Source organism: Theropithecus gelada, chromosome 13 (assembly GCF_003255815.1).
Source record: "Theropithecus gelada isolate Dixy chromosome 13, Tgel_1.0, whole genome shotgun sequence".
In the NCBI taxonomy this organism is placed as follows: Eukaryota; Metazoa; Chordata; class Mammalia; order Primates; family Cercopithecidae; genus Theropithecus; species Theropithecus gelada.
In genome coordinates this window covers 6,358,164-6,370,911 of record NC_037681.1, presented here as the reverse complement: position 1 = coordinate 6,370,911, position 12,748 = coordinate 6,358,164, and the positions used below count along the sequence as shown (strand labels likewise).

General features: G+C 46.9%; 1 protein-coding gene across 1 annotated transcript in view; it reads left to right on the top strand.

The window, feature by feature from the left end:
* The window catches only part of ACOXL (acyl-CoA oxidase like), a 365,308-nt gene that overhangs the window by 291,515 nt on the left and 61,045 nt on the right, over nt 1-12,748 (top strand). The window contains 1 exon segment of the mRNA XM_025353945.1: nt 2,225-2,295. Within this exon segment, the coding sequence (XP_025209730.1) occupies nt 2,225-2,295 (71 nt within the window).

Sequence of the window (12,748 nt, the reverse complement as noted above, 5' to 3'; positions counted from 1 at the left end):
TCCAGGAATCAAAGTGGCAGCGCTACTGTGGGAAAGGGATGCATCCAAGGCACATCATCATACAAGAGTCAGCAGGCATGGGGTCCTAAGGGAGAAATCAAAGAATCAGGCTCAGTGGCCTGGTGGCTGGAGGATGACAGTCCCACAGAAATGGGAAAAAGTTGGAAAGGGCTGGCTTGGTATGGAAGTCGACTGGCTTGGATTGGATGTACAGAATTCAAGGTAACTTGAATTGGGTGCTATGTCTATGACAACGAGAAGTATCGTAGTGGAGTCCAGTGCACAGGCAGTGAGAAGTATGAACGCAGGGTCACCGCAGAGAAGAGAGAGCTATCGGTGAGAATCCAGTACAGTAGCTCTCTAAGGAAGCAAGTGTTTCGATATCCCTGACCTGCGCTAAGTAAGATTCTAAGTTACAGCATAAACCTTTACCACATAAAATAGCCACCTTAAAAAGGTGATCTAAAGAAAACCCAGCACCTGAATTTGTAGATTATTCTTTAGCCATCCTCAGACAGTAGTCAGAGATCAATATGTTATCACACCAAATCAGGTCACAGCAAAAGTCCAAAACTAGGAACGGAGTTGGGGGAGAGAGGTCTTACCTCCAGGGTCTTTCCCAGGCAGGTGTATTCTGAATGAGTGAGAGCAAAAGCATTCGTGTAAACTTAACACAGCTTTGGCCCTTATCTCACTGTACAAGTTTCTGCTGAGCCCCTTTTATAGGCAAAGTTAATTTTAAAAAAAGATTAAATTGATGATTCTATATAATTAACACTGGCTTCAGCCAATTGAAGACTGGGTGGGTATATGCATTGGAGAGCGTGTGGAAGGCAACACTGATCTCTCTATGGATCCCAAGTATGTCTTGACTGGATAAGAGCAAAATTTAAACTTGGAAGAGATAATCAGCACCAGATACAATTGATAGCAGTCAAGATTGCATGGAGTAATTTAGTCAGAGGTGAAAGCAGTCTAAGGAATTCTAGTTTAGAGTAACATTGAAAACTACAAACAACCTACCCAGACAATATTTTCTTGATGAAAATTCATTATTGCTGATACAGTTCTCTTTAAAATATCTGTATTTGTAGACATAATATCCAGGCCTGCTTGAGGTCAAATCGTTGGAATCAGACTGTCCCTCAGCCTTGAGGCTGAGTTTAGCTCTGCCCACCTTTGTGGGATCTGTGGGGGTTGGGATGGGACCGGAGGGCAATCAGTGGCTTTATTGGCTGGACGGGCGGGCTTGGGATATTCAACTGGAGGACTGAGTTTTGTGCTACTCAAAGACAAGAGGCAGAACTGTTCCCAGCAGAGAGCAATGAAGGGTCATAGTGGGTAAAGAGTGAATGCAGCTTTGAGTATAGCAATCAAAGGCTAATCTAGATGGGTTAACTTAGTAAAAGCCTTAATGCCCGTCAAATAAGTGGTTTTAAATCTGAGGGTGGTAGAGAATTGTGGGAGCATTTTCAAGCATGAAACAATATAGTCAACACAGCCTACAGGAGGGCAGTCTGTGGCTTAAACCAAAATAAACATTGGTGACCACATAAGTGAGCCTTTGATGAGAACCTGGCCATAAATATGAGAAGGGGAATGTAATTTGTGTAAATTTTCTAGATTAACATTTCTAGGGCTTTCATGGCCAATTTCATTGGATTATTAAAACTTTTTTTTTTCGTAAACCTTCTTGGGTTTCTCTTCCCTATTCTCTTCGAGAAGGTTGGTTGGAGAAGGATGACTTCATATATTTGGGGGCGTTTGTGGGGTTTGAGTCAACACTCAGGGCCATACACCAAGAGAAGAATTAAAGCCATGGAAATCATGATGGAAGATTGAGATTTTAAAAATTAGCACTGTCAGATTTACAAAGGCAGGTGGAGTCTTCTCAGTGAAGGTCCCAGGAAGTGGGGATAGAGTGTCATCTCTGGGGACAAGATGGCCCAAAAGGAAGCTGAACCCAGGACCTCCTGGCAGTTCAGGGACCTTTGCTGATGGGAATGGCCTTGTACTCTACTGTAATGATTCTATCTGATGGAGTGGAGAAGTCCCTGTGTGGGGGCCGCTGCCCCATGCAGGGGACAGTTGGGGAGCTCTGCCATGTCACCAAGGAAGGACAGACAGCATGCTATTTATGTCTAACCACAGTGTCCTCCTTCATATCAGAAGGGCTCAGAGGTGGAAGTGAAGTCATTCACAATTTCCATTTCTTCCCTTCCAGTTACCTTAGAGCAGTTCTCCCTGGCAGTGAAGAGCTGTCCTGAGCAAGACGACCAGACTTTGTTAATGAAGGTAGGTTATCAGATAAAGAACTTATTTCCTGAAGGCTCAGAGCGTTTTTATTGCCCCGAGGAGAGTTTCATTTTTACAAGCGGGAGTAAATTTATCATCTCTGAATCGTGTGCTCCAGGGGGATAAGCTTGTCATAGGCGAATTGGAGGGTTGCTGGTTAATGAGCACCACTGCTGCCTGCAGAGTGCGGGAAAGTGACAAGAGAGTGGGTGTCCACATGAGTGGGGAATCTATTTAACTCTCCAGAGGGCTCAGTTGGTTCTATTTAAACTTATCCGACAGAGTCTTGATGCTTTTTTTTTTAAGCAGATTTATGAGGCTTGGCCAAATTCCCTATCTCCTACTTTATTTTTAATTAAGACAAAGGATTCCATACGTTCCCAGTCTGCTGCTTCCTACTTTTGTCACCGTAAGGAATGCTGCACAAATTAGACTGTTCATATTCCCCACCAGAATGAGCATCTCATGTCATGGATTCCTTGCCCTTGAGTGGAAGACAAACTTCTTCCCCCCAGCCCCCCATGCCAAGTAACAATTGGTTTATTTCCTTCCAAATGACAGGAGCAGAGGCGTTTCCAAATGGTATAACCTACACTTAGGCTGCATCCCTAGGTGAGCCAAAAGTGTGGAAAATCCTGGCAAGCTGCCCACCTGGCTTTAATTAAAACTTTGTCTTTGCAGCAGAGAGCAGTACACAGCAGCAGATCGCAAAGGTGCACACATACACTTTCCCACCACTGACTAAGACTCATGCTTTCACACAGAAACCCTGCAGACTGACCTTGAGACACAAATATTTCCATGATGTCACTTCAGTGCTGTACCACCAGGAAACCGCGTGCACCAGGAATTGCATTTCTTTACCTAAAAACCAGTTTCTTTACCAGGTGTCCTCTGACTTTAGAAATGGGTGGAAAAAAATAGGGTGTCACTCTGAGGGATTTTCAACTCATTTGCCTAAGATGTGATATTTTTGGTCTTCAAAAAAAAAAAAAAGCTTTCAGTGATGTTAGTTTTATAATAAAGAAGTGTTGCCCATACCAAGTGTTGGGTTTGTCTGGGAACCCTGATTTGTCAGAGTTCTGGGTGTCTGATACACTGATTTAGAATGATACAGATTCAGGCACATCGGCCTTTCTTGTTTTCCACGCTTAATTCTGTTTCCTGCTTTAAGTTCTGTTCTGCAAGGACCTTTCCTTTCAGATGCAGGCTGGCTTTCCGTGACCTTGAAGCAGCTTTTGGGCCCTGGATGCTCACCTCTTTTCTCTGCTCACCGGCCTCTGGTCTTTATTCCCTCCATCCAGTGTTTTCTCCTACCATCTGCTTCTTCTTGCTTCTCTCTTGTTCATCCCCTACTTTCCATCCCTTCCCATTTTCAGGGGGTGAAATCCTGGGCTCCCCTGGATGTTACGTGGGCATCTCAGAGGCATTTTGGGGTAGAGAGGGCAGCGGCAGAGCCCAGCCCCAGAGACCACACCTCCAGGCCTGCTTCTAGTGGTCCTCATGGCCTCCCCGACTTGAGAGGCCACAGCCCCCTCTGAGTTGCTTCACATCTAGAGCGAGAGGTGAAAAGAGATGCTACCCAAAGGCCCCTCCTCCTCTCACCATTTCACCTTCTTGCTGACTTTCATGGTATTCTGGCTGGCTTCTGTAGCACATTCAGTTAGAAACTAACAGCTTGGGGGTGGGAGAGGAAGGCTAAGATGGCCTGAGGTTTCCTGGAATTTGCGTGACCTCCAGTGGCATTCAGTCCTTTGTGTCTTACCTGTTGGTTTCTGCCGATTGTGTGGCCTCAGCAACAGAGGATGATTTCTGTGGGTGTATTCTCAATATTTGCAAATATTTGAACAGGCATCATCAAAGAAAGAAGTTTCACTGAATAAAAAACGTGTGCTGAGTTCATCTATACTGAAACTATTTTATGATTTTTTTCAGGAGATTGAGGTTTTCTAATGTCACATATCAGAAGGCACCATGTGGGTGTGACAACGGTATGCCGGGTTTTTGTAGATGTTATGTGAGAAAACCTATTCAGGGTGACAGTAGATTATTTTGACTACAGTCAGCCTGCAGGTGATTGTATGTTTGCTCTAGTGAGCTATCCACTTTGCAGGCTGTCTGAAATAAATTCACTTTTTTTTTTTATTTGAGATGGAGTCTTGCTCTGTTTCCCAGGCTGCAGTGCAGTGGCACGATCTCGGCTCACTGCAAGCTCTGCCGTCCAGGTTCATGCCATTCTCCTGCCTCAGCCTCCTGAGTAGCTGGGACTACAGGGGCCCGCCACCACGCCCAGCTAATTTTTTGTATTTTTAGTAGAGGCGGGGTTTCACCGTGTTAGCCAGGATGGTCTCAATCTCCTGACCTCGTGATCTGCCTGCCTTGGCCTCCCAAAGTGCTGGGATTACGAGCGTGAGCCACAGCGCCCGGCCAATAAATTGACATATTTAACTTAACCTCATGAAAACTTGTGGGAGTCAAAAAACGTAGATCTGGGCCAAATATGATTTTGTTTTGTTTTGTTTTGAGGCAGAGTCTCACTCTGTCGCCCAAGCTGGCGTGCAGAGGCGCGATCTCAACTCACTGCAACTTCCACCTCCTGGGTTCAAGGAATTCTCCTGTCTCAGCCTCCCCACTGATTGGGATTACAGGTGTCTGCCACCACACCTGGCTAATTTTTTGTATTTTTAATAGAGATGGGGTTTCACCATATTGGTCAGGCTGGTCTTGAACTCCTGACCTCAAGTGTTCCACCCGCCACGGCCTCCCAAAGTGCTGGGATTATAGGCATGAGCCACTGCACCCAGCTGATATTTTTAAAAATTATATTTTGCATGCATTCCTACATTGTCATACGTTCCAATGTTGCCTTCTACATTGTCAAAGGTCATTGAGACCTGAGGACAAATATTTAAAGAGGTACCATGAAAAATGCAGCTTGTATGGCAGGCATGGTCCATGATTGCCCCAGGCAGCCTAATTTTGACTGAAGTCCAAAGCCCCTCCCTCAATCACATAGCTCCACCTTCTCTAACCTGTGAAGATGCTCTATAGAGAGACTGCCAAGAAGATGCAAGAGATGAACTCACAGCTAAGCAGATGACTAAACCAAGGTCAGATCCCCCTGCAAAGACAAAAGCATTGAGATTTTGAAGATAGCACAAGCCAGAACCTTCATCTGACAACCAGGAAGAGCAGGAGGGACAGGAAAAGAAGTGACTAGCCACCACTGCATAGCTAGTCAGCCAGCAATAGAACTAGGACCAGAAAGCCAGGGTCCCCAGACTCTCATGCTGGGCTTCTTCCTGCGGGGCCCACTCAGACGAGCAAATTCATAGAAAAATCCACCACTCCACCCCTTCACCAACAGGAGAGCACACACAGGAGGTGTGACTGCAGTGGAAGCACGAGGGGTACTGTGGTAGCAGGCTTCTGGAGTCACTCTCAAGGCTTGTTAGTCACACTCTTGTTGCTGAGGGTCCTGTAAGACAGGACAAAGCCACTTTCTCTGTGACTCAGTTTCCCAGCTACCAAGCAGAGGTAGAAGCTGTTACTGGCTTAAGGTTTGTGCCCCACTGCAGACCCAAGAAGGGGCTAGGGAAACGGTACCCAAGGGTAAGGTAGCTGTTATCAGGAGTTGCCTCTCAGATTTCACTACAATTTGAACCACAGAACAGTATTTAGATTCCATAAATTACTCATTTGATCCTGTTCGCGTTTGATCTCCATACCTACCTGTTTCTTCACTGATTCTTAGTCCTGTTTGCCAGTTAATCTCTTTGGTCCCTCTCGGTCACTACCTTGGAGAGCCCATTTGCCCTTGGCTCCGCCTGCAGTCCCCTGTGACTCCAGGTGTCACCTGAGCTCACGTTCAAGCAAGCTCAGCAAGTCTAAACCCCACCAGTATTTGTCCTCCCATCCCACCATCTAGGAACTGTGGGGTAGTCTAGGATGCTTCCCTGCCCTGGAGCTGCCACAGAAGCTTCCATGTGTCTGTTCATCCTCTGCAGCCTCTTTCAGGGTCCTCCATCTCCCCCTGTCTCAGCAAAGAGTACTTGGACCTGACCCCTTAAGGACAAGTTTCTATCCCCACTCTGCCAGCAACTGGAGCGTAACCTTGGCAGGTCACTTTTATCTCTTTTAGCCTAATGTCCTCTTCCAGTAAGAGAGGAGGTAAATTAGACCACCCCAAAGACCCTTCCAGCATCACACTCTGCGAGGTCATGAGTGAAAATTATCAACAAGGCTGCAGTTCTAAATATGCTTGAGAATGAACCAACCTGGCCTTCTACCACTCATCTCTTTCCTCTAGGCACTGCCAAGTGAACTTTCTTGGGGCCCCACGTCCCACATGTCACTCTGGATGCATTTCTAGCTTAACTCCTTCTCATCTTTGGAATAGGGTAATCACAAAACTTATCATCCAAACATGGATTTTGTGTGTGTGTGAGTAAAAGGGGCACCATTAAAAATAGAACTTGGATGGCGGGCATAGTCCATGACTGTCCCAGGCAAACCAGGGCATTGGGTCAGCCTAGTTTTGAATCAAGGCCAAAACCTCTCCCTCAATGACATGGTTTGACTTTGCCTAGCAGGCCTCTTTCTCAGTGCTTGGTCCAGACCCTCTCTGTCCCCTACAGGATTGTCCCCTCTTAAAAATCAGAGCCTCTGTTTAGTGTGGAAGTTGGCAGGAAGACAGATCTCTTGGTGACAGTCTGTGCTCGCACCATCATGTACTGAATGTAAATGATCACACCTCCTCATTTTGTTCTTGCACACCTGGGAGTTTCTTACACATCTGGCAGCAGCTGCCTCCAATTTGGGTGGGAGATAACAGCCCCAGCCAGGGGCCTAGATGGGACTAAAACGTCCTGAAGCCATCGCCTGCAGAGCCTCCCTGCCTCCCTCGGAAAAGCTGGAAAATATTTACATAGAATGGTCGGAGGAAAGTGGCCCTTGCTGGTAAATGCTTCTGACCAGGTCAGGAGACAAGAGCTAGTATTGAAGGAGCTTTGGCTGATGGGTTCTACCTGGAACAAGACAGTAGAACAAGGGTTGGCTCAGAGCAAGCCTTGCCAGCTCTAGTGATGTTGAGTGAGTGCCTGGAACATTCCGCATGCTACAGTCCCAGCTGTGGCCTGGCTCGGTCACCCTGCCAAAGGCACCTGGCTAGAAGCACCATGGGAGGCTCAAGGCAGGCCTGTCTGTAGGTGGATCTGATATCTACTACATTTACAGCATCAAACCGTAGTAAAACCAAGCTGCTTGTAGGAAAATAAAGCTTGGCTTATTTATAGCACTGGCTTGAATCTCTGCTCCTAAATTGCAACCTTTGGCAGGGCTGTCACACACCAGCAGCAACCATGCTCCCTATTGTTCTAGGTGGAGGGCTGGCTGAGGTGGGCAGGCTGTCTGGTGGTGCAGCAGATGATACCTTGATCTGAGCAGACATGTAGAACAGTTTTCATAGCTGCTGTCTACCCAGTGGGACGTGCAGGGGCTCATCAGGGTCGATGGGCACAGCTGCCAAGAGCTGCAGCCCAGGTACAGCAAACCTGCGGAGACAGCTCCCCAGCAAGGCTCCACGGATGGGAAGTGTGGGGGCTGAATGCTGCTGGAAGCTTCCTTAGGATTTCTAACCAGTCAAGTATGAATGCTGCCCCCAAATACATAGAGAAGCCTGGGAGCGTGTGGAAGGAGGGACGCCAGGCCTCCCTCCACGTCCCCTGCCACCATGGTCTGGCCAGATGCAACCCTTTCTCTGTCTAATTACATTTTAAGAAATCAGACACATTTGAATCCTCCTTGAAACCAAAAATCTCCAAGAGACCAACATGACTCAACCCTTCAGTCCTCTATGCTTACTGAATACAACTTCTTCCCAGGTGAAGGCATTTTCTCCTAGCCTGATGGAATCTTGTCCAGAATGAGGGTTTTCACGAGGAAAACAATACCTTTCCCTCAGCTTGGGAATGACTGTGCATGGAGGAGAAAGGGAATTTTCCACATGACCGCTCCACTGCTTCACCTCCCCGCAGAAGGTTTAGAAGCGCCCCAGCAAGCTGGTTGTCTAGTGTTTCTTAAATTGTCATTGTCACAAAGATTCTTTCTGCTTCACTTCTCCCAAAGTTCTCCTCCTCACCCACCCCCTTCCTTGGTCCAAGGCATAGTCATTGAGCCATTCGGTATCCAGCAGGAGGACTGGTCCTGCAGGACCGGGCAAGTGCCTTTGTCTGCCTTTGTGCTCGGAGAAGGCCTTCACGCCTTTGTCTCATAAGGTGCTCGCCACGGCAACCCAAGTGTCTAAGCAGGGCATTTGCAGGGGACTGTCCCCGCCTCACAGGCGGCTAGCAGCAGCAGTTTGAGCCTGTTAAGTGGGTGAGGTGGGGTTTTTCCCTCTTTCCTGCATTCTAACTGCTTTTTCTTCCTTTTCTCAACCTGTGTAGGTGGTAGCTAGTTTAAGCACCAAACCTAGCCGCCAATAATTAACTACACACACCTTCCGTCACACACTGTGCAAACCATGATGTCCTTCCTTCTGCAGGTGGCCCTTGTCATGCCCAAGGACCTCATCTTGGCCCCGTGCCATTGAGAGAGTCCTCTCAAGCAGAGGCACTCAGGGGCTGCCCGTTGTGGCCACACACCCTGTGCATGCACCACATGTACCCACATCACCACTCAATCATCTGGGGCTGGGCATGGGGTTGGGCCTCCACATGGAAGAAAGGGGATTCTTTTCTGGGGTATGACTGCATTTCCAAACCCAGTCCAGGATGAATAGTGTCAGTCCTTGCTCTGAATTCCCATAACACAGGTGATAAAGAGTGGCAGAGTTCCCATAGCACAGGCAATAAAGAGTGGCAGATAAAGAGTTGTGGGTGGGCTGTGGTTTGGAATCCAGCCCTGGCCCATTCTACCTTTCCCTCCACCTTCTCTTATCCTTGCAAGCTAGAGCCACACAGAAAGAAGTAAGAGTGTGGCTGGCAGTGTTCCTAAAATAAGTTGTTCAACAAATGTTTACTGAGTCCCTATTGTGTGTCACGTAGTGTTTTTCTAATACCTGGCTCACTTGAAGAGTATATTCTAATGTTTTTATATTTAATAAGGAAAAAAATTTGGAGGCTAAGGCAGGAGAATTGTTTGAGCTCAGGAGTTCAAGGTGGCAGTGAGCTATGTTTATGCCATTGCCCTCCAGCCTGTGTGACGGAGCAAGACCCCAACTCTAAAAATAATTTTAAAAAAAAGTTGGGAGAAGAACTACTGGTGACATAGAAATCAGGTTTCAGACCTACACTTCCAGCAACAATGGTTTTCTCTCATTCCTATGCCACTGAGGCCCAGGATACCTCACTCTCTTCTCTCCTAGAGGTCCTCTGCAAGTGCCAAGCCTATGTCAAGTATTCTGCAAAGCTCAGCTCAAACCAACCCCCCAAAATATCGGTAACAATTATCCCTCCCAATGAAGCTTCAATTTTGGAAAGGGATCTTTGAGGCATAGGACTAACTTTTTAACTCAAATATATATATATATATTTTTTAGGCCGGGTGCGGTGGCTCTCACCTGTAATCCCAGCACTTTGGGAGGCCGAGGTGGGCAGATCACGAGATCAGGAGACAGAGACCATCCTGGCTAACATGGTGAAACCCCGTCTCTACTAAAAATACAAAAAATTAGCCGGGTGTGGTGGCACATGCCTGTAGTCCCAGCTACTCGGGAGGCTGAGGCAGGAGAATTGCTTGAACCCAGGAGGTGGAGGTTGCAGTGAGCTGAGATCGCACCACTGCACTCTAGCCTGGGCAACAGAGCGAGACTGTCTCAAAAAAAAAAAAAAAAATTATTGTAGTATGCCAGGCTCCATAATAAGTCAGCAGAAGGGTCATTTTGGTGGCTGTCTGGACACAGCTGGCATGGTCCCTCTTCAGAAACATTTAAGAGTGTCTACTATGTATCCAGCACTGTGCTAGGCACTGAGGTTGCAAATATCCATAAAATGTGACCCTCACCCTCAGATAACTCCCTGACAAATAGGTGAGACAGACATGTCAGCACCTTGGAATGGGCTACGTGCTGACAGGGAAGGGATTTGGGAAGCTAGTGGGGCACTCAGTTGGGTACTCAACTCAACCTGGGTTTAGGGAAGACTCCCCTGAGGAGGTGACATTTGAGCTAAGTCCCCACCATGTCTCTGCAGGAAATTAAATTTAACTAACTGTGTGGGTTCCACTGTGCATACTGGTGGTGTCGATGTGACACGTTGTGCTCTGAGTTTTCCATTTATAGAGTGTTTCAGGTGCACTGATGCATGCCTTGAGAGCTGACTGCCAAAATAGGGGCCCCAGACAGCTGCCTTCCCAGGGGAGGGGTATCCAGAAGCTTCCATTCTTGCTGTGCACATTTCCCCAGCTGACCTATAGCTGTCTTGAAATTATAGCATTCAATATTCCTTCCTTGGCTTGGAAGACTTTACGGGTCTTCCAGTAGTTAATGTCAAAGTTAGGTGTCTCTGGGAGGGAATGCAGCAGAAGCCATCACCAGCTAATAGTTGCTCTAGAATTGTTCTGAAAGCATGGTGTCCAGGCCAGGGGCCAGGAGTAGAGAGGGAGAAGGGTGGTAGGGGATTAGGACCGGGAAGGCAGAGGGGCTCCCTCTCTTGCCACAAACAGATCTGCTCTGCTGTCTGTGCATTTACACTTCACCTAGCTCCCCCACAAACTTCTGCTATCAGGAGAAATGGGTCAATGTATTTCCAATCCAAATGCCTTCAGAAGCAAGCTCTACATGTGCCCAGTCGCCTAAGAGGAACATAGGAGCGCACAGATGGCAGCAGTATATGAGGACATTACACCTGCTCTGCTCCTTGATACTTCATTGTCAAGCATCTAAATAAATATCTAAGTGGAGAACCAGCTAGGAAGCACAAATCCTGGTGTTCAGAAAAGCAGTGAGCTGCCCAGGCGTGGAGGGTGCAACACTTTGGGGATGCCTACCCATGCGAGTCTAGCACAGGGCTTGCGGGTGGGGTGTTCCTTCTTGAATGATCTGTTCCCCATTTCCTCTGTGCACAGCTCTGGGGGCAAATTTCATTTCAGACTGCTTTAGAAGACAGGACAGCAGGAGAGGAAGTCACTAGAGACAAAAGAAAATTAGAAGGATTTGGTAGAAGTCATATACAGGAAACTGAGAGCAAAATTTGGCCCTCGGAGACTAAAGTTAGCGGGAGGAGAGAACAGGGCTTGGCCAAGACTTGTCATTTCAACATTTAAATAGAGATCAAGATGCTAAAGTTCCCAGGAGACATCTCTTTTGTGACTTGCCAAGAGCATGGAGAAATTCCATCAGGGAGCTTCTGAGATATGGATCCAGACTAGCAGACATTAACAGAATTACCAGGTGTCTAGGGGGATCCCAGACTTTTCAGCACCCAGTGAGGGGGATGTAAACACTAAAGTTGTATGGGATGTCACGCTGGATGGATTGACGAAGGCAGCAAAGCCTAGCAGTCACACTGAGGCAGCTCCCTGCCTACAACCAACCACATTTGCACCCTGATTAAAAACTGGAAATGTTAAGAGACTTGAAGATTTCTGCTCTCTGCACCTGCTTAACTCTTCCTCTTGCCCTTACTAAATTTTAGCTGCTTTCTTTTTGGCTAATTTCACAATGTTCAAAAGTCTATTGGAAAAAAAGAAACCCACAAAGCACCATAGATAAAAACTTTGAGATGGGGAAAAAGAAAAATAGTGGTTTGATCTGCTCCCTTCTCTCCCAGAACCTAGGAAAATGCCTGGTCCACAAGAGGCAAGGAAGGGAAGGATAAAAAAAGGAAGGAGGAAATTAGTTCTGGATGAAATGTCAGAAAAATGGCCGCCAAGAAGGCCCCAGTCAACCAGTCACTTCCTCTTCTTAGGTCTGCTGATGGAATGTTTTCATCTTTGGGAAAATCTTTCCACCTTTATCTCTTCTAGAACTGTAAAATTGACAGGATAAGCCAGGGCAGTGGCTCATGCCTGTAATCCCAGCACTTTGGGAGGCTGAGGCAGAAGGATCACTTGAGGCCAGGAGTTCAAGACCAGCCTGGGCCACATAGATCTCTACAAAAAATTCTAAAAACTAAATTAGCCAGGCAAGGTGGTACATGCCTGTAGTTCCAGTTATTCAGGAGGTTGAGGCTGGAGAATCACCTGAACCTAGAAATTTGAGGTTACATTAAGGTATGACTGAACCACTGTACTCTAGCCTGGGCAAATACAGCAAGACTCCGTCTCTGTAAAATAATAATAATAGTAAAAAACTGGGGGTGGGATGGGAACAAGGCAACTTGGTGTGTTCCTGAAACCCTTGCCTGATGGAAAGGACAGCGAATAACAGCCTATTGATAATTGATTAATGTGTAACATTTTAAAAGTACACAAAACATAACATTCAATATCAGGATTAAGATTTATTATGTAAGTG